Below are 24649 nucleotides of genomic sequence, written 5' to 3'. Positions count from 1 at the left end.
AGAGTTTAAAAGAAGTGGGGCAGCAACTGAAAAGGCCCTTTCACCGGCCATATATATATGTGTCTGTGTGTGTGTATTCCTGCTGCTCTTTGGCTTCCAAGACTAAGCTTCTCTCCCCCTTTGTTAAAGCATCTGTGATCATCTAACTTCTTCTATATATATAATTCTCTAAGGCATACCCGTGGCTAATCCTGTGTGTGGCAGCTCTCGCAAGAGTTCGCAAGCAGAAGCACCTGATTGGGCAGTGGGGATTCCATATGCAGATAGGGGAGAGGAACTTGTGGCACTGTGGTGATTGGGCTGTGGGGATTCCATATGCAAATAGGGAGGAGGTGCCTGTGATGGTTAAGGTCAGTTGGAATGTAACTGTTACTGGTTGCAAGATGTTCTTGATTGTAGAGAAGAGGAAGATGGATGGATGGCAGGAGTCTGCAAAGAGAGGGGTTGCGAGGGAGGAAAGAGGCCCTTCAGGAGAAGGAGGCTGCTGTTGTGAGAATTAGATGAGGAAACAAGATGAACAAGTTCTGTTAACTCTGGGAGGGAGGGAGGGAGAGAGAAGGGAGAGGGAGGAAGGAAAGGAAGAGAGAAAGAAGGGCAGACAAGGGGCGGCCCTAGCCTGTCAGCAGCCTGAGGGGAACAAGTGGCCATGGCGATGGCAGCAGCGAGCAAGGGCCCAGTCAACTGCTACTACTGCTGCTCATGGGAGGAGCAGGAGTGGGGCTCACGTGAGGGTGGGGAGGTCTTTGGAGATAGGGGGCTGCAGCTTGGACAATAGGTGCCAGCAACTCTGCAGCCACAATCAAGAGGGGTGAGGGGGATAGAGTAAAGGGATGGAGGAGTGATCAAGAGGGTGGAGTGGGGTGGAGTGGAAGCAATGAGATGGAGGAGTGCAGCTCAGGAGAGGGTGGAGATGTCTCTGAAGTGAGGGGGCCTGTGGCAGGAGATGAGGGGAGCAATTAAGTATATAGGAAGCTGCCATAGCCTGAGTCAGACCATAGGTCCATCTAGCTCAGTATTGTCTTTACAGACTGGCAGAGGCTTCTCCAAGGTTTCAGGCAGGAATCTCTCTCAGCCCTATCTTGGAGATGCCAGGGAAGGAACTTGGAACCTAGATGCTCTTCCCAAAGTGGCTCCATCCCCTAAGGGGAATATCTAGTACTAGCGTGCAGATGCTCTGTGTGTGCTAAACTAGTTTCCTTTAATCAAATACATGCACTCACACAATGGTTAACACAAATGGATCACTACTGAACAGCAGTAATCCCCCAGGTCGTACTTTCATGGTAGCTCCTTAACAATCCTTGATTAATATTGTGTAGTTGCTCTGGTGTTGGAGTCCTCAGTTAATCCCAGTTTAGCTATGGATTTCACTGGGTGATCTAGGGTCAGTCACATGCTCTCAAAGTAATCTACTTCACAGGGTTGTTGTGAAGATAAAGGCAGGGTAACTCCACATACACAGCCTTGAACTTCTTGGATGAAACACTGAATAAATGTTTAAAAATGTACTATTTTATGACAAGTGTGACTGTATAGTGTGACTGTATAGTTTTGCACACACACTCTCTCTGATCACAAGTGTGACTGTATAGTTTTGTACACACACTCTCTCCCGACCAGATCAAGGGAGATGTCTGCTTTTCAGAGTAACATAGGTGAAAATGCTAGAAGTTGGAACTGGAAAGTCCATGCTAATTCAGAAGAGCAATGGTAACCGCCCCCAGCCCCCTGTATTCTACCAAAGACAACCACAGGTCTCCATGGTCGCCAGGAGTCGACTGGACGGCACACTTTTTACTCCAGGGCACTTTCCAGATTAGACCCTGCAACGGGGTCACACTGGATCTCGGAAGTGTGCTTTCACACTTCCTGCATTGCGACACCGCAGGGTGCCATTCACATTGCCAATGCCTTGTCTCAAATTTAATCGCTGCGATATAGAGTTAGGACATTAGGAAGTTGCTGTTTTGGGGAGCTGTTAGCTGCTGCGAGACTGTTCCCTCTGCTGTTTACATGTTTCAGTGTGACTTGCCTAAACGTAAGCCTTTTGCTGCTTTTGAGCAGCTAGTCTGGAAAGCGCACTGGTAAACTCCGAGTAAGCATTAGTGCATTGGAAGACTGGGGTATAAATATTTTAAATACATAAAAACTGGGGTTAGAAGTAGACTGCTGGCGCTTTCCTGGATCACTGGCGTCGGGGAAGAGAAAAGAGAACATGTGCCTTTAGTCCCCATGCTCCCACGGTCCCACGTCATCTCTTGCATCCACTGGCCCCGCCCCGGCCCCAGATATCGGTATGTGTGCAATGTGCATATCGTTAGATTGCTCCTCCTATTGTGCAAGTTCCACTCCACACCCCACTTTTATTGACTGACGATAAAAGTGACCCTTTCCCACTTCTTAAAGAGGAATGCTCGTACTTAATTCTGTTTTAGGATTCTAGATAAATATCCTCTAGAGATGTCTATTTTTGAAAACTGCAGTGACAGAATCTGTTACTCTAATAGGGTGTCGTTATAGCCATACTTTTTTGCCATTACCAAAGAGGGATGGCGGGGGGGGACAAACACCATTCTGTTCTGGGTTGCTATATAAAATTATTTCAGAGTTATTAGTCAATAGAGCAGCCATTTGTTGTCCGTCCCCCCGCTTCCGTTGCAAGTAAATTTTAGTTTTCGTTATTTAACGTGTGGGTTTTATTTTTAATTAGAGTTAACCTACAACAATTATATTTAATGTGTACAAAGATCTAATATTCAAGGGTGTGCCTTTAGAGCCAATATTGCCTTAGGAAATGCATGCTGACATTTGATTCTTTAGTAGAAGTGTATTTTTAAACATATTTCTTCGAAGAAGCCATGCACTTTTTCAAGCCTCTTGAGCTTTTTAAAAAGCCTTTTCGTTAGTAGGAATCGCGTCGTTCCTTTGAGAGGCTTGCCAGTACCACTAAATGCAGAAGGATAGAACCTGCAGGTAGTTAATTTGTTTAGTTGTGAAGCTTCTCCAGAAAAAACAAACAAACCAATGTCAAGCAATATGCAAATATTCTCGGAATGAAAAAAAAGACCGGTGAAATATTGTTAAAGACAAAATTCAAAGTCATTTTTCCAGTTAGTCTTTGAAGCCCACAAACCAATTGCCGAAATAGCTCAGTTGGGAGAGCGTTAGACTGAAGATCTAAAGGTCCCTGGTTCGATCCCGGGTTTCGGCAGGTGATATTTTCTTGGCAACAAAGTCTTTTTCATTCGTTCAACTATTTCCTATACATTCTGTGTTTCAGGATGGTGAAGTCCAGACCTTGCAGTTACTGTTTACCTCGTGATTTAGAGACCAATCATACTAGATGAAAGATGTTTTCAAAGGACTAGTAGTATTAGCCTGTTCTAACAAACACAATAGAGTCATGTGGCACAAAAGCAGCAAAGAATCTAAGCAGTTAAAAACGAAAGCATTTACTGTATGTAACATATGCATCTCTTCGAACGGCCATTGCATAGGTTTGCTTTAGATCCTTGGACACGAAAAACCTCGCTGTGCCTCTCTCTCCCCCGCCCCATCAAAAGCGAAAGTGTTAAGAACTTTTTCTTTGAAAAACCAGGATAATAGGATTAACTTTGAAGAAGTGTGGTGGGGATGCAATTGGAGTTTGCAACAGAAAATGAGACACAAAGAAGAGAATTCACACAGATCAAAATGGTTTGAAAGGCATTTCACCCCTCAAAAGTTAAATGCATTTCTGGATGCTACAAACTGCACACTCCTGGAGCACCTTCAACATGCTCCCTTTCCCCACCTCAGTTCTTTTGCTTGCCATCTAGTCTGATGAGAATGAACCTACAGTTTTGCATAGAGTTACATTTTTTACAAGACCGTAGAAAAGAGCTAACTCTTTGGACTCGACCCATGATCCTCAGTACTGTATTTAATTTACCTGAATCTAAAACTACTTTTTTTCCAGGTTCTTTGATGTTAGAAATTTTGGGGGTTGTCTTCTGTTTGGGTAAATGCAGGAATAACCTGTATTTAACTTCTATTTTTTAAGGGAGCCTCTTAAATACAGTTGGGCAAATAAGATATTTGAGATTCAGGTTGGAGATATGATGCCACCCTCCCCGCCCCCACCCCAAAGTTGACAGGCCTATGAGCAACTATGCAAGCTGGGAAAGGGACTGTGTGTGTTTGGGTGTCAAACTATCTAAATATAATGAAGGTTAAATCATGATGATGATATGATATAATATTTCCAACCAAAAAAAGTTCAGAACAGTTTACATAGTAAGATCAGTGAGAAGTTGCTTCCTTGTTCCAAAGTAGCTCACAGTTTAAAATGAAACATAAGGGAGACACCAGTAACAGCTACTAGGAAGGATAATCCTAGGAAGGATAATCTGGGCTAAATGGGGGCAATTCTTCTCCTGGATAAGAGACCCACCAGTTTAAAAGGTGCCTCTTTGCCCAATCAGTGGGGCACTAGCTACTATACTAGCTTGCTTATTAATGTTTGCTTTCTGGGTGAAGTCCTTATGCCTATTAGCCGTTTAACTTGGCAATTAGTTCTAGCATTTAACTTGGCAATGGATCTAGCATTCAGTTGGTCCTCCCAGAGGTAGGTTGACTGCTTAAGCCATGAAAGCACAAAAATGGCAAGAGGAGAGTGCATTCTCATAATGAATCAGGCCCCCATGGCTTCTTTTGGTCCACTTTCTGCTTTACGTCCATCTGTTCATAACAAGTTTAAGGTTAACATGAATTTTGGTCCACTGTGCTTGGTGTCATCTAGTCTAGAAGAGATTTCCGTGAGAAAGCAGAAGAATGAACTAACAGAATATTAAGGAATTTCTGAGAGGTGGTTTTTTTTTTTTTTTTTTAAAGTGCGGTGGTGGTTTACCAGGAATAGGTACCAGAAAAATAAGAGCCATCTTGGTCAGCAGGGGCAGTGGGAATGTATGTCACAGCTTCATCTACCTCACAGGATTGTATGTTATCAGATGACAATGAAATAGTCATCTGGACTATTTCACAGGAGAGTGGAGTGGGTGACGCTGTGGTTTTTGTCATCTGGCCTTTTACATCTCTGGCTGGGAGAGAATTCTGCTAGTTTTCTGTGCTGAAATTTTGCTCTGCTCTTCTGCTGTCTTCTGACATGTAACACCTCCTGGAGGGAGGCCACAAGTGAGAGGCATGGCTGGCTCTTGTGCTGATAAGAGGGAGAAAAAGCAGGCCATTTGGCACAGCCACTGTGCAGGCCGCCTGCAGCTGGACACCAAAGGAGGCTGGTCTGTGGTGGCGGTTTTCAGTGTGGGATGGAGGGTGGGTTATATTTGTTACTCTTGTATTTTTGACAGCCTTTGGGTGGGGTTGGAGACATTTAGAGCCAGTTGGGGGAACTTTCTCTGGGAGGTCCTTTCCGTGATTATGAAGGGACTCCTTCTGCTCTTTTTTCCTGCCTGGCTAATTACAGCAATGTGTCAGGACTCTGGTACAGGTGAGGGAGTAGGGGATGCTTCTGGGGGTTCTGGAGTTACAGCAGTGGTGGGGAATAGAAGATTTGGCACTGGCAGGTCAGCAGGCTGTTTCAGGGAGATCAGAAATTTAATAGCTGTTTCCCCTTCCGGGTGTCCTATCAGCTCTCAGGCCTCAGTGAGTAGTTCCAACCACCCACATACAGTAACCTGACCTTGCTCCTTTGCAATGCCAGGTTGGTTCAAAATAAGACTGAAACCATCCATTATTTGGCCATGGATGAGGAAGCTGACTTAGCATGTATAACTAATGGTACGGTATGAGCTCAGCTTCTCCCTGCTGAGTACTCTGTGGTGGAGCAGGTTAGGGGAAGCGGGGTGGTGGTGGGGAGGTGGAGTGGCTGTGGTCCATTGGAATAATATCTCCGTTACCAGAATTCCTGGGAGACAACTGGACCAGATTATGTACCTTGGCCAGGAGACTTAGTATAGATTGGGGTTCTTTTGATGTACTGAGCACCCTGATGCCCAATGGAGTCCCTAACTGAACTGATGGCTGGTCATGGAGTTGGTGTTGGAATTGCCCAAGCTTTTGGTGTTGGGTGACTTCAATGTTCACTTCAGGGCTGGTTTGTCTCGTGCCGCTCTGGAGTTCATAGTGGCCATGACAACTATGGGCTTATTCCATTTTGTCACAAGGCAAACACACACTGCTGGTAACACTCTTGATTTGGTCTGTTGCTCAGATCAGGGTGGTGTTCCGTGGGCCTCCTAGAGTATCTCCATTGTCATGGATGGACCACCATCTGGTTAAGGCTGGTTTCATGACCACAACAACCCACCTCTTCAAGGATGCAGAACCTATTAGGATGGTCCACCCAAGAAGGCTATTGGATATTATAGGATTCCAAGAGGCCTTGGAGGGTTTTAGAATTGGTTCTGTCAGTGATTCGGTTGATGCCCTGGCAGAGACCTGGAACAGGTCGCTTACCAGGGCAGTAGACACTATCCTCTCTGTCCTCTTCATTCCGCTTCAAAACTGGTTCCATGGTACACTGAACAGCTGCAGGAGCTGAAGCAGCAAGGGAGAAGACTAGAGATTAAGTGGAGGAAGACTCGACTTGAATCCAGCAAGACACAACATAAAGTCCATCAGAAGGCTTATTCTATGGCAATGTGTGCAGTGAAGAAGCAATTCTATTCTGCATGTATTGCACCCACAAGTTCATGTCCAGTTGAGTTGTTCTGAGTTGTGAAGAGATTGACTCTGGTTCCCTCTTCACTGAATTTAGATCTGGATCTTTCAACATCCCACTGTGATGCTTTTAACAACATTTTTTTGTGGATAAGATCTCTCACATTTGAGCTGACTTGGATTCCACAGTTTGGGTAGGGTCAATTGTAGAGGTGTCCCAGTAATGCTTCTGGTTCAATTAGAATGGATCAGTTTCAATCTGTGACTCCTGAGGATATGGATAAGCTTCTTGGAGGTGTTCGGCCTACTACTTGTCCTTTGGATCCATGCCCAACCTGCCTTATAACATCTAGCAAGGAGGTTGTTAGAGATGGCCTAGTTGACATCATAAATGCCTCACAGAGGGAGAGCAAGATGCCTCCATGTTTGAAGGAGACAATTGCGAGACATTTACTTAAGAAGCCTGCCATAGAGTCCTCAGTGATGAATAATTATAGGCCAGTCTCCAACCTCCGTTGGGTGGGCAAGATGATTGAGAGGGTGATGGCTGATCAACTCCAGGCAGTTTGGGAAGATACAGATTATCTAGATCAATTTCAAACTAGCTTTAGAGCAGGCTTTGGGGTGGAGACCGCCTTGGTTGGCCTGATGGATGATCTGTACCACGGAATGGACAGAGGGAGTGTGATTCTCTTGGTTCTTTTGGACCTTTCTGCAGCTTTCAATACTGTCAGGGTCCCTCCCTGACAGGCACACGCCTCTCAATTCCAGAGAGGTGGTTTGTTTTTATTGTGTTGTTCCATGACAATTTAGTCTTCTGGGGATTTATTTAGGGTTTTTTGTTTGTTTGTTTGTTTTGTTTTTTACTTTCCCTCACTTCCACCATATAAATTCTTCTTACCCTGCTCTCAGTTCCTTAATACCTTTGGCTAGGTAGCCTAGCAAGCGTAGGATAGGCATATATTCAGGATATAAATGAAACAAAACTTGAAGTATATAATGAAAACAAGAATGAGTTTTTTATTTACTGATTAGAATAAAGCTCTCTGCAAAGCAGGGAACACAAGCTTCTCTACCAAGTTACTAGGTACATCTGCTGTACAACTTTCTGAGTGTTTCTTTTCATTTGGATAAAATGTAACATATAGGGGGCTGAGATAACTGGGACAGAGGTAATTAAAACTGGGTTTGTAAACTTAGTGAATTCTTCCAGATCTTCTTGTTTGTTACTAGGAGCTGCCCAGTACATTGCTGATTCTCCAGCCTCCATACATTCACTCTTTAACTTCAATGCCGCCCCCGCCCCGAACAAACTTCCCAGTTCAGAACACCCCAACCAATCTCTCAACCCAATACACCTCCTTCTCCCACGCTATTAACTTCAACTCTCATCCTTCTCTCTCTGTCCCAACTGCCTTTTATTTTAAATAAATCCCTCCCACGCAGAACCTTCCATGCGTGGTTACTAGAGTAACTCACACACACTCACTCACCAGCTCCTATATATATATCCCATCACAGATACTATCAACCTTCTGGATCATCTGGGGCCTTTGGGAATAGGTGGTACTGCTTTGTAGTGGTTCCATTCCTATCTCTCTGGTAGATTCCAGATGGTGTCACCAGGGGCACACCTAAGTAATTTGGATGCCCGGACCACCCAGCCATGAGGCCCATCCCAGTGTGAGCCCCTCCCCCACATGAGGTCCTCCAAAACCTCCTTTGGGGGGCCCACTGCCAAACCTCTTTTTTTGTTTGTTAAATCATTACCACAGCTGAGGGGTGACTGTGAAGGGTGGAGTGGAGCAGTCCTTCTCCCCTCTCCCACCTCCCCTGGCGATGGGGGATGGAAGAGTGAAGCTGGGCTTGTCCGTTTGGGCCAGCGTCTTCTTCCAACTGTGAGGCCCTCTCTCCAGTCCTGTAGCCAAGAGTGTGAGCTGCAGCCCGCCTGCCCCCTCCCCCAAGCAGGTTTTCGGTGACTCTCGATTTCCCTTTTGTCAGTTGGAGCGGAGGAGAGCGGCAGAGGTTGCAGCAGAAAGGCTTCTTGAGCTCCTCCCCCTCTCAACAACTGAGTGCAGTTAGGACAAAGCTGGGACTGGGAGCTAGCAAGCTGTTCAAATGGAAAGGAAAGTCAAACGACTCTTATCTGTGTGTTTTTTGTGTGATTTTTTTGTGTGATTTGGTCCCCCCCCGCTTTATGGAGTGTGTGTGTGTGTGTGTGTGTGTGTGTGTGAGAGAGAGAGAGAGAGAGAGAGAGAGAGAGAGAGATTTATGGAGTGTGTGTGTGTGTGTGTGTGTGTGTGTGAGAGAGAGAGAGAGAGAGAGAGAGAGAGAGAGAGAGAGAGAGAGAGAGATAGATGGTTTGTGCCTGAGCTATTTTAAACTTTTATAAAAATGCCTATTATAGTGGCATTCGTACTATCTGGATCGAACCATTTTTAAAAAATAGGCCTGGCCAATCAGAAGAGTATTATATCTCCTATCTTTTGGCTGATCGACATGCAGCTGTCACAGTGGGGACAGCAAGATTCTGTGCAGCAGCCTGTAAACTGAGACAGGAACGTCTGAGTAGTTGTAACTGAGATTTTTGTATCACCTGATGTTTTGTTATCTAATTTTACTGTTTTGATTTTGTTTTGTTTTATGCTGATTTACATTTTGGTGTGTATGTTGACTGGTTACTGACCGTAATTTTGTTTTATTTTGTCTTTATTGTGTTTATTTTTGTGAACCACCTAGAGGCCTTTGAAGTCAAGTGGTATATAAATATAATATAATATAATAATAATTGTAATAATAATAAATTAATAAAGAATTACCATATATTGGAGTTTGTTTAGAGCTTTTGGGAAAGGTGGGTGAAATGTCTAAATGAAACTTCATGGCTCTGTGGTTGCCCAGAGTTGATACTGACCCGACAGCACAATTTTACCTCTACATGTTTGATGTTCTCACAGTCTGGCCTGGCTATGCTGGCAGACTTCTTACCTATCTTCCTTTAGATATGGTTTCTGAAGGCAAAATTTTGGTTGAATAATTGAAATAGTAATGTTGTTAAATTAATTTAGGAAATGAATAATTTAGGCAGATTGTTAGGTGCAGGATTGTACAAGAAAACAAAGATGAACAGGCCTTGTGAACATGAATCAGGGCATGTAATCTTCTTTAGGTGGTGGGTAATCAAGGGCATACCATTTCAGAAGCAGGGGAAAGAAAGCCAACACTGTTAGGAAGAGTCTGACTTTGATGCCATGTGGGTCTTGGATGCCTCTATGAACTGAACCTTCGACTAGCAGTGCCAAGAAATAAATGTTTAGGAGCATAGAGTAGCGATTGATCCAACGGCTGCCTGAATTAAAACATGAAATCATGCTGCCATTGCAGAGGCTTTATGATGGCAGTGTAGGCAAATATGCTGGGACAATATCTATCTATCTATCTATCTATCTATCTATCTATCTATCTATCTATCTATCTATCTATCGCCTGATATGTACATCTCTAGAATGTACATATCAGGCAGTATGTACACGTTTAGAATGGGCATGCCAGTGTTTGAATGAAGAACAAAAGTGTGTGAAAGGCCTAAGAATTTTAACTTCTTTACTAGGCCCTGCTTCTCTGCCTTTGACAACACTGGGATTTGCAGGCATTAGCAAGTGACCATTAGCTTATATCCAGGCTATGAGAAGCTTCATCTGCTGGGTCTATGGATGAAATTGCTATAAAAAGTGCAGGAGCAAGCCAGGTCTTTTTTTCTGGTCAGCTGGCAACCCTGGGAACTGAATTCTCAGAGAATTCCTAATAGCCTCACCAAGTTACAACATCCAACGTTCATCTACATATATATTAGAGATGTGGGCCCCTACTGAGCTGTGAGTCTTTCCTTTGAATTTGAGTGTGAAGGTATACCAAAGGAATGCACTGTTTCTGGGCAAATTCGTCACTCCACAGCTGACTCAGAGGCAGGAAGATGTTGACCCTCCCTCAGTCCCTTTCCCTCTGTCCTAACTGATCTCTTTAGGAGGACTTACATTAGGTAAATGAGTTTAAACCTGATTTGACTGTGTACTATGGATTGTTCCCCAAGGGACAAGTGTAAACCTTTCATATACTTTAATATCTCTAATTAGTCATGTTTACATGCTGCAGGCTAGACACTGAACTAAATCAGGCTGGTCTATGAACCATGGATCAGATCAGAGCTAAGCAGCCATTTATCCCAAGAGTTTATCCTGTGCATTGGCTTGCTGATTTTGAAGGCAGCAGCCAAGCCAGACCTATTGCGAATTAGATTTTTTAATCAACTTTTATTTTAATTATCAGGAGGGAGAATCATGCTGGCATCTAAGATGCAATATTTGCAAATTTTAAAAGGTTGTGCTGGAAAGCTTGCAAAGGTTGCTATACCAGGACAGAGTTTGTTGCACTATAGACACTGATGGATACATGGAGTGTCTTGACCTTTGGTTGATGCCAAAATGATCAGAAGCTTATGCATAAGGCAAATAGGTTGTGACTAGCGTTTGGTTGAGTCTGTAATATGTGGATCTTCTGGATTATTATCATTGCCATATTAATAGCAAATACCAAGGATGGCATAACTCAGGTTCCCCAAAGGTACTACCGGTAGTACTCCTAGGGGTACTTGAAGGACTCCGGTACTCAGAGACCTCCTCTTCCTCAGTCTGCATCTGCACTATTTGTTTTTCATCTGCTGGCTTGAAGCCAATGCATTTCTGCAGAAGGGGAGGGAGGAGGGTGAAGACCATCCTCCTCTGCTTCTGATTGGTTGGCTGGCTGCATGATAATACTCAGTGGACCCCTAGTGTTCTCTCTCTTTTTATCTGTGTGCGGAATGAGTTTTGTTCTTGGCAGCAGTATCAAGGCAGTGTGTACACATGTGCATTCAGAGTGGGTTCTTCCTAATCCAACCTAAGCGGGATCTAAAACTGACTGAGTTGATATCCAAAAACATGTGAGCGCGCACACGTGCACATGCCTGAGAGGGAACATTCCCTCAGCCTGACAGGCTTCCAAAAATTAGCACTGAGTACCCATTGAAATTAATAGGACAAGTAAAATTATCCCATTAATTTCAGTAAGACTGCTTCTGAGTAACTTAGTGTGGATGATTGGAGTAGCCACACACGCTCACATACAAATTTAAATGTTACAGTTATAAGATGGGGTACTCCAGAGACTGGCTTACATCCAGATTAAGTTACTCATAAGCAGTCCTATTGAAATCAATGAAACAAGTTCCATATGAGGTACCTGAGCTGAACGTTTGCAGCAGAAGGAGTACACTTGTTTTAAAAAGGTTGGGAAACCAAAGATGCTGTGTGATTCATCAAAGTTGGTTTCAACAAAGATGGCTTTTAAAAAACCACCACTCTTGTTTCAGAGCTTTCAGTTGATGCTATTATGGTGGACTCAGAACTTTTTGAGTTGTGTCATGACTAAACTCCACTTTTATTGTCTTGTAACAGGAAGAAAACAGGAAACTCCTGACTCTGCCCTTGATACAATTACATCCAGGGGCGTAGGAAGGTTGGAATGGGCCCAGAGACAAGATTTTAAAATGGGCCGCTCGCTGATATACACACACACACAAACTCACTTCACAATACATAGTGCACTCACACTAACATCCCCATTATGAATACAGTGAATATCTATTTCACATTGAATCTAGTTCACAGGGGCGGATCCAGCAGGAAATTACAGGGGGTGCAACAAGACCCCCCCAAAAAAGATTCCCCCCCTCATATAAAAATTAGGGCTTGGATTTTCTCTCTCTTGAAAATGCACTATGCCAGGGGGTGTCAAACTAAAATTTGTTGGTGAGCCAGATTAGATTCTGATGCACCTCAGGTGAGCCACACATAGCTTTGCACCCACCTCACACCACCTATCTTCCTCCTCCTCTTTGCGTGCCCAGGATATGGCGGTGGAACTCTCGCGACACTCTGCGAGAGTTCCAAAGTGAGGACTGGGGAGCAGAGGGGGAAGAAAGTGCTGGTGGTGGCCGGCCGGCAGGCGGGCAGAGGAGGGGGGAGAGAAAGGCGGCGGCAGGGGGCAGCAGGCAGGGGAGAGAAAGGCGGTGGTGGGCAGTGGGCGGGGGGACAGAAAGGTGGTGGCGGGCAGCGGGAGAGAAAGGCGGCAGCGGGCGGGGGGAGAGAAAAGCTGCAGGGGCAGGCGGACGGGGGCAAGGAAAAACAGTGGCGGCGGGGCCCTTCTTGGCTGCCCGCCGCGGCTCTATGTGTGGGGAAGAACAGGAGGAGTTTAGGGCTAGAGAGCACGGGCCGGAGGGAAGGGGAAGAGAGGAGAGACCGGGGCAGGAAGAGGGAGGGGGAAACAGCCAGCCCCAAAGCGGCAAACAGATGCTCTGTGCGGGGTTGGCTAGTTCTTAATAATGGTGATGATGACACTAATCCACAGAGGTTTGCTTACATGACTCTGTGGGACAAAGGCATGAGGTTCATGTGTTACAGAACAGTCAGTGCTACCTATGAGATCCTATCTATTTCTGATACATGCTGCATAGAGCAATAAAGAACTCTAATTAAGTATCAGCCCTCTGCCAGAACATCAGATGATCAATTTGAAATCAGTATTGGCCAAAGTACATACTATGATAATAACATGCTTGGCTCTGATGCTTGGTTTTTATTATCTAAATAGATCCAGATCAGGACTATGGTGTGTAGAGGGGAAGAACTTTAACCCTTTGAGGATCTGGATTGATCCTCCCTGCCAATGCCCCCATTGAGAGAAAGCTCCCAAATGGAACTCTCAAGGAATACACATATTTTTGTTACACTGTTAATTCTGGAAAAGCAGTTTTGGTATTTAAAAGAACTGCAAAACCTATTTTACCACAGAAAACACTAGGACAAAAGAAATAGTGTGTTCCTTGTGGGAAGTGAAACCTCTCTCAAACGGCTTTTAACTTACTTATACATTATGTCTCCAGTTTACTGATGTTGATTATTTACAGTGTTGATTATTTGGTAAAGGTTTTTCCAGTGAATTACTATTATTACGGTCAAAGGCCAACACAGGATAAAGCACAGATAGAATATAATAAAATTCATGCTAAATGAAATATAACTCTGGAAGCTAAATATGATTATAATAGTAAAATACAACTCTAAAAACTGTATGGTAATTAGTAAAGTAAAATGCTACTGGCTAAGCCTAAAAACTGTGGGTAAATAAGTAAAGTAAATGTATAGCTGTCCTTTAAAGTGGGCAAAAGTGAATTACTATCTTAACCAACATATCTTCAAAAAGTATTATGAAGTCCCCAAAGAAAATTTTATCTCTACTCATGCTGCCACATTATCTTTGATGCCAGTCATTTCACAAAGCCCATGAAAGACAAGACAAGCAGTAGCAAATCAAAGGCATTTTATCCCCTCCATACAGAGCCAAAGTCCTTTACAGCTCATATCTCTCCCCCCACCTTCCCATGGGCCTCTTTTTGCCCTTTATGTCATGTGCTTAAACACGAGAGTTTGTAGAAGGCTAATCTTTTTAATGAGGACTTTTCTGACTCCGAATATAAAGCCCCCTGGCTTTGGCCTCTTGGTAAGTAACAAAGAGCTAAATTGTCTGCCTTTCCTGTCTAGGATTAAGCAAACACCCGAAAGTATAACACAGTGGGCAGTGCAGGGTGGGAGATCATTTTTGGTTGGGTAGAATCTGGCTTGCGGGTCTAGCCTAGAGGCTGCTAATAAAATCACCTTCCCTGAATTGCATGCTGAGATTTACAGACTGTACAACTATCTAAAATAAGTTCTCGAACTTGACACCAATGGCCCTCCAGTTGCAATGGCAGAGGCTTCTGTGCTGGGCTTTCTTAAGTTGCCTTAGCCTTTGGTGGCTCCCTGAGGTCATGGCACAGTTTCCGCGAGCATGTATGACTGTGGAGATGCTGACATCCAAGCAATGCTGTCCAGCTTTGGGGTCTAATCCTAACAACATATGTGGTTCACAGCAAGGCAGGGGCATCTGCAAAGAAGTGCAGGTAGATACCAGACCCTGGAGTGGTCCCTACACTCTCCGCAACGTGGATGACCGGGAACGATGGCCACTGAAGTTCTTTAATCGAAGTTGCCAGTGCACAGGTGAGAGGATGAGGCAGGGAGGGAGGCTCACCAATCCCATCATTACTTCAGCCCGGGGAGAAAAACCTGGAAGATTCCAGAACATTCTGGGGAGAGTCTGCAATTCTAGATTAGATTCCATCTGCATTGCATGCCTATTCAAATGTATACTTTTGCTGAAGCAAAGCTATAATTTATAGATAATGCCCCCTCCCCCGCATGCTGAATACCTCTGAAGCTTATTAATAATTATTTCTGGTGTTACTTACTTTTTTCATGTTTTCATAATGCTTGTAAAGAAAAACTAAGAAGCAGCTGCAAGTGTACATCTTTGGAATGTGTTTATGTTCAGACTGAGTCTGAGACACTACAGGGCTGCTCAACTTCGGCCCTCCTGCAGATGTTGGCCTACAACTCCCACAATCCCTGGCTATTGGCTACTGTGGCTGGGGATTATGGGAGTTGTAGTCCAAAAACAGCTGCAGGGCCTAAGTTGAGCAATGGCTGAGAAATCTTCCAGAGCGTTTCCTGATATTGTTTCAGATGATCCCCACTTTAAAAGGATGCATCTGTGGCCAATTTCTGGCCACTTGTGAAATGTATAGATTGTCTGTCAACAAAGATACGAAAGGCAATATGCTCCCCACTTCCCTGAGAGGAGAGAAATTCTGGGCAAAGCCCTATAGAGCTTGCTTTTCTTTATATGAAAGGGCATTAGATACTTAAGGTGTCTTTGTAAGAATTGTTTTATTTGAAAATATATAAGCTGAGCATATTGTAAGTGATCAGACACTCCTACAGCAGACAGTCGGTCTCAGAGAGAGCCCCCACACTCCAAGGTGCTTGGCCTCCAACCCTCTTACTCTCTAAGTTCAGATTCCTACTCTCTAAATTCAACCTGTAAACTCTCTCCAACTGTTTCTCTGCCCTTCTCCCCAGTTGGAGGGTTTCCTTCTCCAAGCTCTGATGGGTATCAGATTCCAAAAGGAGAGATATTCCCAGGTATCAGGAGGCAACCCCTTGTCATTAGTTCTCCTGATAAAACCTCCGTTATCATGGCAATTTGCCATCAGATTGACAAAAGGATGGGCAGCCAATATGTGTAACTGCACAATAATAAAACAACTACCAGCAAACAAGGTGGCAAAGTGAACACCCTACCGAAAAATAAGATCTCCCCCAGAACATTTTCAAAATGTGGTGAGAGTAGTTCTTAATTGGTGCCATTTTTAATGACACGTATAATCAAATTTCACAGCAATTTATGCCTACAAAGAACTTGTTTTCAGAGGCCACAGTTCAATGCACACTTACAGGGAAAAGATTGCACTGAAAGTGGGGCTTGTTTCCAAACGAATAGACATAGGACTGGAATGTAGATATCAAGAAATATGACAACCCCTTGTTGTCCTCTAAGGCTACAAAATGTTTTTCAGATGACATGCGCAGTGTGTTGTATATCATTTGGGAACTAGTTCAGCAAAAGGAGTTGTGGAAGTTGTTGGATAAGCTTTATTTTTAAGTGGATTTCCATACCCTCTGTCCTCACTAGAATGCTTTCTGGTATACATATTTTGTTTTTTAGTACTACTTTTTTGTTGTTGTTTCAAACCACCAGCCCGTTTTGCTGGTAATATTGAAGTGTACTGTACATGGGGTATTTTCTGTCTTTACAGAAAATGTACTGTCTGTGTGTTATCTGCAAGAACACAGAACTGTTATACGATCTCATGTAAGAACTCTTTGTGCAGCAGGTTGAAGGAGTGTTTGGAGCTGACTGAAATGTTTAATTTAAAAGTGTCCATCTGTCCCAGATCAGATGCCTTAAGAAAACCAACTTGCCCAGAGGCAGGGAAGAAGACAACAAGGCACTGTAAAGTTTAAGTCTTTCAAATGAGGCAAATGTGGCTGCCAAGTTTGTTTTATTTATTTACTTATTTATCTATCACAAACTTTCATCTCTGGGCAGTTAACAATAGCATAAAACAAAATCATCCACAAATTAAAACATTAAAATTTTAAAGAACTGGAAAAGCTTGGGTGAAGAGGTGGGTTTTAAAATGCTTTCTAAAAATTGTCAGAGATGGAGAGGATCGTATCTCAGTAGGGAGTGCATTCCACAGCCTTGGGGCAGCAACCGAGAAAGCCCATCCCCGTGTGGCTGCCAGCAACTGGAGACGGATCTCTCCGGACGACCTCAATGGTCAGTGGGGCTCATGATGAAGAAGACGCTCTCTTAGATACCCAGGACCTAAACCATTTAGGGCTTTATAAGTTATGACTAGCACTTTGTATTTTGCCTGGAAACCTATTGGCAGCCAGTGTAACTCTATCAACAAAGGAGAGATGTGGTCTCTCCGAGATGACCCAGAGACCAACCTGGCCGCCGCATTCTGTACCAACTGAAGCTTCTGGACTACGTATAAAGGCAGCCCCACATAGAGCACCCTGCTCCAAGTTGCACCTTAGATATCCATATTCTCTATCTAACTTCATTCATCTGTATCTAATGTCATTTCTCCCACCCCTCCTGTTCATTCCCTCCGTGACAATCCTCTTGTCCACCCCTCCACCACTGCCCTGTGGCATGTCTGAAGTCTTGTTCATTATAGCAACAGAAGGCAGGGGAAGAGAGACAGCAAGAGGACTAGGGAGGGAATGAATAAGGAGCTACTGCTGTCTTGCCTTCTACTTCAATGGGGAATTGAAAAGCACAGTGCAAACCCCTGCCTGGCTAGCAATCTGGCAACTTTTAAACAGTGTAATACACTAAGACTGAGGGCAGGGATGGGATAAGTGGCCAGGATACTGAAGACTGAATGCTGCAGCCCCATTGCTACTGCAGTTCCTCCTTGCCCTTGACCACTTATCTGCTCTGTCCTCTGGTGGAGGGTGGGCAAACAGGTGAGGGGAAAGAACAGCACCAGCCTCTACCTAACCATCCCTGGGGAAGAGAGTGAATGTTGAACAAGTGAGTCTTCAACAGATGCTGAGTATCCTTAGAACTTAAGAACAGCCCTGCTGAGTCAGGCCAAAGGCCTATCTAGTCCAGCTTCCTGTTCCACACAGTGGCCCACCAGATGCCTCTGAGAAGCCCACAGGCAAGAGGTGAGGGCATACCCTCGCTGTTGCTCCCCTGCAACTGTTATTCAGAAGTATCTTGCGTCTTGCCACCAGACTAGTAGCCATTGATTGATCTGTCTCCCATAGATTTGTCTAAACCTTTTTAAAAGCCATCTATGCTAGTGGCTATCACCACATCCCATGACAGAGAATTCCATAGATTAATTATGCTCTGTGTAAAATAGTAACTCCTTTTGTTGGTCCTAAATTTCCTGGCAGTCAGTTTCATGGGATGATCCCTGGATCTAGTGTTGTGAGAGAGGGAGAAAAATCTCTCTCTCTCTCTACTCTCTCTACTCCATGCATACTTTTATAAACCTCTCCCATGTTTCTGTGTAGTCACCTCTTTTCCAAACTAAAAAGCTCCAGATGCTGTAGCCTTGTCTTGTCTTGTAAGGCAAGACAAGTCTTGCGCTGTCTTGTGCTCCAGCCCCCTGAACATCTTCTTCTTCTTCTTCTTCTTCTTATCCAAGGAGCCCAGAGCAGTGTACTACATACTTGAGTTTCTCTTTCACAACAACCCTGTGAAGTAGGTTAGGCTGAGAGAGACGTGACTGGCCCAGAGTCACCCAGCTAGTTTTCATGGCTGAATGGGGATTTGAACTTGAGTCTCCCTGGTCCTAGACCAGCACTCTAACCATTACACCACGCTGGCTCTTGGTTGCCCGTTTCTTCATCTTTTCCAGATCTACAATATTCTTTTTAAGATATGGTGTCCAGAACTGTATGCAGTACTCCAAATGTGGCTGCAACATCAATTTGTATAAGGGCATTATAATATTAGTATTTTCAATCCCCTTCCTAATGATCCCCAGCATGGAATTTGTCTTTTTCACAGCTGCCATGCACTGTAGACACTTTCAACAAGCTGCCCACTACGACCTCGAGATCGCTCTCCTGGTTCATCACTGACAGCTCAGATTTAATCAGCGTATATGTGAAGTTGGGCTTTTTTCTTTTTTCTTTTTTGCCCCAATATGTATCAATTTACACTTGATAACATTGAACCATATGTGCCATTTTGTTGCCCACTCCCTCAGTTTGGAGAGATCCTTTTGGAGTTCCTCTCAATCTGTTTTGGATTTCACTACCCTAAATAGTTTGGTGTCATCTGCAATTTTGGCCACCTGCTTACCCTAACTTCTAGATCATTTATGAATACATTAAAGGGTACTGGTCTCAGTACAGATCCCTGGGGGACCCCATTTCTTACTTCCCTCTTTTGTGAAAACCTTCTCCTTATTGTCACTATGTCTTGCAACACTCTCTTGATTGCCTCCAGTTGATACTCCATTCACACATATACACCTCTCTAGGGGTGCAACAGGGAAATGCTTGGTTGTCAGTTCAAATCCCCGCTGGTACTATACTGGGCAGCAGTGATATAGGAAGATGCTGAAAGGCATAATCTCATACTGCGCGGGAGGAGGCAATGGTAAACCCCTTCTGTATTCTACCAAAGAAAACCACAGGGCTCTGTGGGCACCAGGAGTCGAAATTGACTTGATGGCACACTTTACCTTTAGACATAAAATGTTTGCTGAATGTGTTTGAATCACAATATTCATTGCAATAAGAAAAACCAGATCCACTGTATGAAACTTTCTATTATTTATTTATTTATTTATTTACACAGTCAGACAGGTGTTATTGACTGGTTTGTTTTATCCAGACATCGAGTTTTTCCCAAGGACCTGGGATGGCTGAATTTTATTGGCAATGTTGTTGCTCTTGTTATAGATATCGTCGCAGAATATAGGCTGTTCCCAGTATTATTTGTTTATTTGTTTATTTGTTTATTTGTTTATTTGTTTGTTTATGTATGTATGTATGTATGTATGTATGTATGTATGTTTAATTTCTATACTGCCCTTCCAAAAATGGCTCAGGGTGGTTTACACAGAGAAATGATAAATAAATAAGATGGATCCCTGTCCCCAAAGGGCTCACATTCTAAAAAGAAACATAGGACAGACACCAGCAACAGTCACTGGAGGTACTGTGCTGGGGGTGAATAGGGCCAGTTACTCTCCCCCTGCTAAATAAAGAGAACCACCACATTAAAAGGTGCCTCTTTGCCAAGTTAGCAGGGGTTAAACGGCTGAATGGATTTTTGTTTATTACATGTACAGCAGGGATATATGCAACAGTGGAGCTGGTGGGGTGGGGTGGGGTGGGAGAACTCAGGCAGTGATCTTGGATGACTATATGGGTGTTTCCAAAGCAGCTGTCCCTATTTGTATATATGAAATGCTGGAAGGTGTGGAATAACAGCCTCTTTAGTGGGTGGAATTTGTACTTGCTTAGGGCACTTTCCTGCAGTCACAAAAGTAGCAAAATGTGAGAACAAAATTACATGTTATTTTCAATGTGTCTTTGTTGCTGACATGCTTATTTTCTTCTGAAACGGGAGTTGTAAGGGGAAAGATTGATACAGATTGGTGTGTATATGTGAGTGAGGGTGGGGGAGAGTCTTTGCTTCCCCATGATCCCAATCCAGAATGCATCCTTTATGGATGTATGGAATGCATCCATACCATGGCTGCTATTTGCTCTAGGAGAAAAGCTCCCATTGGCACTGATGGCCTCCTGGTCTAAATGAAAACTATTTGCCCAAACTAGGGGCATGAGGCCTGAGTGTCCTGATGTTCACCCTGAAAAGGATTGAGCTTTTGTGCATGCTCTAATCAAATGACTGCAAAAACTTGATTGCTTTATGAGAAGTTGATTGGACAGCTCACAAAAGACTCCAAGGTGCCCTCAAAATGCCCATCTCTGCCCCCAAACCCAAGTACTTATTATCTATGGGGCAGAGAAAGGTGGTGGCAGAAGTGGCAGTAAAGAATGTGGTGGTGGAGGAGGCAACAGAGAAGATGGATGGCACTCCCAAGGCCCCAAAGGAGAGAGGAGAGCTGGTCTAGGAGAGGAGAGCTGGTCTAGGAGAGGAGAGCTGGTTTAGGAGAGGAGAGCTGGTCTTGTGGTAGCAAGCATGACTTGTCCCCTTAGCTAAGCAGGGTCTGCCCTGGTTGCATATGAATGGGAGACTAGAAGTGTGAGCACTGCAAGATATTCCCTTCAGGGGATGGAGCCGCTCTGGGAAGAGCAGAAGGTTCCAAGTTCCTTCCCTGGCTTCTCCAAGATAAGGCTGAGAGAGATTCCCGCCTGCAACCCTGGAGAAGTCACTGCCAGTCTGTGAAGACAATACTGAGCTAGATAGACCAATGGTCTGACTCAGTATATGGCAGCTTCCTATATTCCTCTTCCTATGTTCTGAGGACTACCACTGCCAGAATCCTTGGTGGGAAAAGGATGCAATTTATAACCCACCAATCCCATCACAATTTACAATTTATTTGGCCCATCAGGGGCCTGATAAGCCTTATATTGTTGTTTGATGTCTGCATAGGAATGCAAAAAGCAGTTGGGGTGGGTGGGGATTGTCAAGCACCTGAGGGGACACAATATATGGCTGGAGGGCTTCATTGAGCTAAGAGTATAATATGGTGAAGTTGTCTTTAGACAGAAGCCTGAGCTAGCTGGATCCATGAGTGAATGCGGGCATGGTTGTCCTAAATGCCCCGTATGTTAGTGATTAGATGCAAAAAGGCAGTTCCTATCTAAAATTATGTAGAACTATCTCCAGAACAGTACTGGTATTGTGGAAGACATTCAACTTGTAAGCCTGGTATTATGCATCAGGAGTAATTAAATATGAAAAGCTGCTCAATTCATGTTTGTTTTACCCATTAATACTGTGTGGAATGTGTGGCAGGGAGCCTGGCTATTTCGGGTAGAGGTCATGAATATCATATATAAGCAATTATCAGCAGTTATTGTTCTTGGATTGCTTAACTATGCATCTTTTCTGAATGTGATAAATCCCCTTGTATGCTGAGAGATCAGCTTGAGAATCTTTGCTTCATGCACTTTCCCCCTGAAGTTATCTCTGCTAGCGCTTGGAATCAAGCTTTCTCACTGGCAGTGGCAGAACTGTGGAAGGACAGGCCAAGCCCTGCATGTTATATACTTTTATTTAATTCATGTGTAACTCTTCTTAGATGTTTAGGCACATATATGTTAACATAGTTGGCTCCATGCTGTATGAAAAGCTCATATAATTGTACATAGGTGAATTACTCTGTTATCTTGACTATATATTTTTTTAAAAGTAGCTCTGCCCAGCAACCATATCTTTAGAGAGCAGCCTGACAGACAGAAATTGGGCAGGTGAAGTTTTCCCAGCACTTACTTGTGAGGAAAAGCTCACCACATCCAACATTTCACAGATGAAAATAGGACACTCTTCCCATACAAGTGTTATGGTCCAGGCCTGATTTATATACTAAATATGCTCATTAGCTAGCATACAAAATTAGGCCTGTCTCATAGTGTCACCAAGTGACCAAGTTCTTTTATATAGTGACCATGTAGGATCTGGGCGCAAGGAAGAAAGGAGATCAAACCAATCCTAAATGATTCAATGGGCTTTATTGAGTATAAAAGAATAACAACATCAATCTAACTCAGCAGAAAGCAGAACACTCAATCAATATTACTAACAGTATTTCAACCCTAGCCAGCACCAATATTCACCCAGTGTTCCTAACTAACATATGTGTGTGTATTAAATCTTCCTAGAGCCTAATATAATTCAGATATAGACGGAAAAGGGGGGGGGGGGAGGTAAGGAAGGCTGAGGGCTGGCATGGTTTGGGGAGATCAGGAATTAGTAGAGGGACGAGGGGAAGGGAGAAGAAGGGGAAAGGATGAGGGGATCCGAGGCTTGTAGAGGCAGCATATTACCAGGATCAGAAGCTTGAGAGCGGTGGATCTTTCAGCTGAAGGAGCGAGGCTTCTGGCTGGAGACAGGAGCTTTTGGATCAAGCATGCAGTTTGCTCAGAGCACGGCTGAGAGTCAGAGCATCATGGCTGGGGAAGTCTTGACTTCTCACTGCGCAGTAGAAGTCACAGACAGTTCCTGTCCATGGACAGAGTTCCTGCTTGTTGCCCCGTGGCTTAGCAGCAAACTCTAGGATTGCTCGTGAGCAGATCTTGCTTGTAGGCACAAGACTGCTTGTAGGCACAAGACTGCTTGTAGGCAAGAGACTGCTTGTAGGCAAGAGACTGCTAGCTCTCTGTCCAGTAGCCTCATTCTTTATCGTTGTATTTTCCTTTGATCTCTCATAGAGTCTATTCACATCTCCTCATCTTTTCCTGGGTCCCCCAAAAGGGTGACAAAGCTGTTACCTTCTGGATAATGTCTTTTAATTATTCAGGATATTGGCCAGTCCAGAGAGATCTGAATCTCATCTTCTGTAAACTGTGTGCTTAGAGGGGGGGGACATTGCCCAAAGCAAATCTGCATCTCTGAGCTGCAAATGGGCATCTTCCCTTGTCCCAGATTTGCTAGCCTCATCCCAAAAATGTGTTAAAGTGTTAGTAAAGTAAGAATTAAAGTCTATAGGTGTTTTCTTTGTATGCATCTACCTATGTTGAATTTCTATAGAGAGCAATTGAGTCAATCATTGACAAGGATTAACATGGACTTCTTGCAACAGGAGAGGGGAGATCAGCCTCTGGCCTCTTCCACAGACATTATCTGATAGTGAGTCACATTTTAGCATTTGGATTGTTCTGGCCTGGCTTTTGTGCTTCCTTGAGTACCCATTTCACAATACAATGCTGGATCGCCTCTTCCCTCACAGACCAGTTGAGATCTGGGGTGTCAATTCACCCTGAGTCCAGGCATTAATTCATTTCTTAATATAGAATGAAATCAGACACAGACCTGAATTCCATATACTTCTGGGCTGGTACCTCTGGGTCTAATATGTTGGGGTGCCCCTAACACTAGTAGACCCCAAAACATGATTGTGTTATTCACACTTGTATCCCTGCAGCATCAGTTGCTCCCATTCATGTGTGTGAACAGCAACTTACTCTTAAGTAATTGTCGATGCAATTTTGGCCTTAGTTGGCTAGGAAATTGGGTAAGACCAAGGAAGGAAAACAAAAGATGTAACATTCAGAGTGAAATTTGCAGACTGACAGGTCTGAGTTTGGTGCTTTTACATTGGCATCAGTCAAGCCAATCTGGCCAAATAATATAATGGAGACAGTCTCAGGTCCATAACTCATAGTAGATGTGATATTGTAGGTACACAACAGTCACATCTTCTGCACAGAAGCTTGTGAGACATCTTTTACTTCTGTGGCCTCTGCTTATTCATGTCTACAATGTGGTATAAAATGTTGATCTCTTTTAATGCAGGCAACTTTGCTGGATACAACTGTGGGGATTGCAAATTTGGCTGGGGTGGGCCCAGTTGTGATGCTAAGAAGCCTCTGGTTGTCCGGAAGAATATCCACAATTTGACTGAAGAGGAACGAGAACAATTCTTAGATGCTCTAGAACGTGCAAAGACAGCCGTCCACCCAGACTATGTGATTGCTACCCAGCATTGGCTAAGTCTGCTTGGTCCCAGTGGGAATGACCCACAAATTGCAAATTGCAGCATCTATAACTACTATGTGTGGCTTCATTATTACTCCGTCAGAGACACTCTGTTAGGTTGGTGCCCTTCCATTATTATAACTAAAAAATTATTTATATACCACTGTTCAATAAAAAAGTTCTCAGCATGGTTTGCATGACAAAATGTATGAGGAAATGTCTCCCTGTCCCCAAAGTGCTCACAATCTTAAAAAATAAAACCCGCACACACACAAAGGAGACTCCAGCAACAGCCAATAGA

General features: G+C 43.9%; 1 protein-coding gene and 1 non-coding gene across 2 annotated transcripts in view; both read left to right on the top strand.

Moving 5' to 3' along the window:
- The first annotated feature begins 3138 nt into the window (after positions 1-3138).
- On the top strand, positions 3139-3211 carry TRNAF-GAA (transfer RNA phenylalanine (anticodon GAA)). Its single transcript has one exon. It is a non-coding gene; the product is annotated as a tRNA-Phe (tRNA).
- A 2527-nt stretch (positions 3212-5738) lies between these two features.
- DCT (dopachrome tautomerase) overlaps positions 5739-24649 on the top strand; it is a 32671-nt gene continuing 13760 nt past the window's right edge. Inside the window, exons 1-3 of the mRNA XM_053308937.1 lie at positions 5739-5780; positions 14462-14792; positions 24166-24465. Coding sequence (XP_053164912.1) covers positions 5739-5780; positions 14462-14792; positions 24166-24465 — 673 coding nt within the window. The remainder of the gene's footprint in view (positions 5781-14461; positions 14793-24165; positions 24466-24649) is intronic.

This window comes from Hemicordylus capensis, chromosome 3, assembly GCF_027244095.1.
Source record: "Hemicordylus capensis ecotype Gifberg chromosome 3, rHemCap1.1.pri, whole genome shotgun sequence".
Taxonomy (NCBI): Eukaryota; Metazoa; Chordata; class Lepidosauria; order Squamata; family Cordylidae; genus Hemicordylus; species Hemicordylus capensis.
Note: the sequence above shows the minus strand (reverse complement) of the source record. Positions and strands in the feature narration are given on the sequence as shown.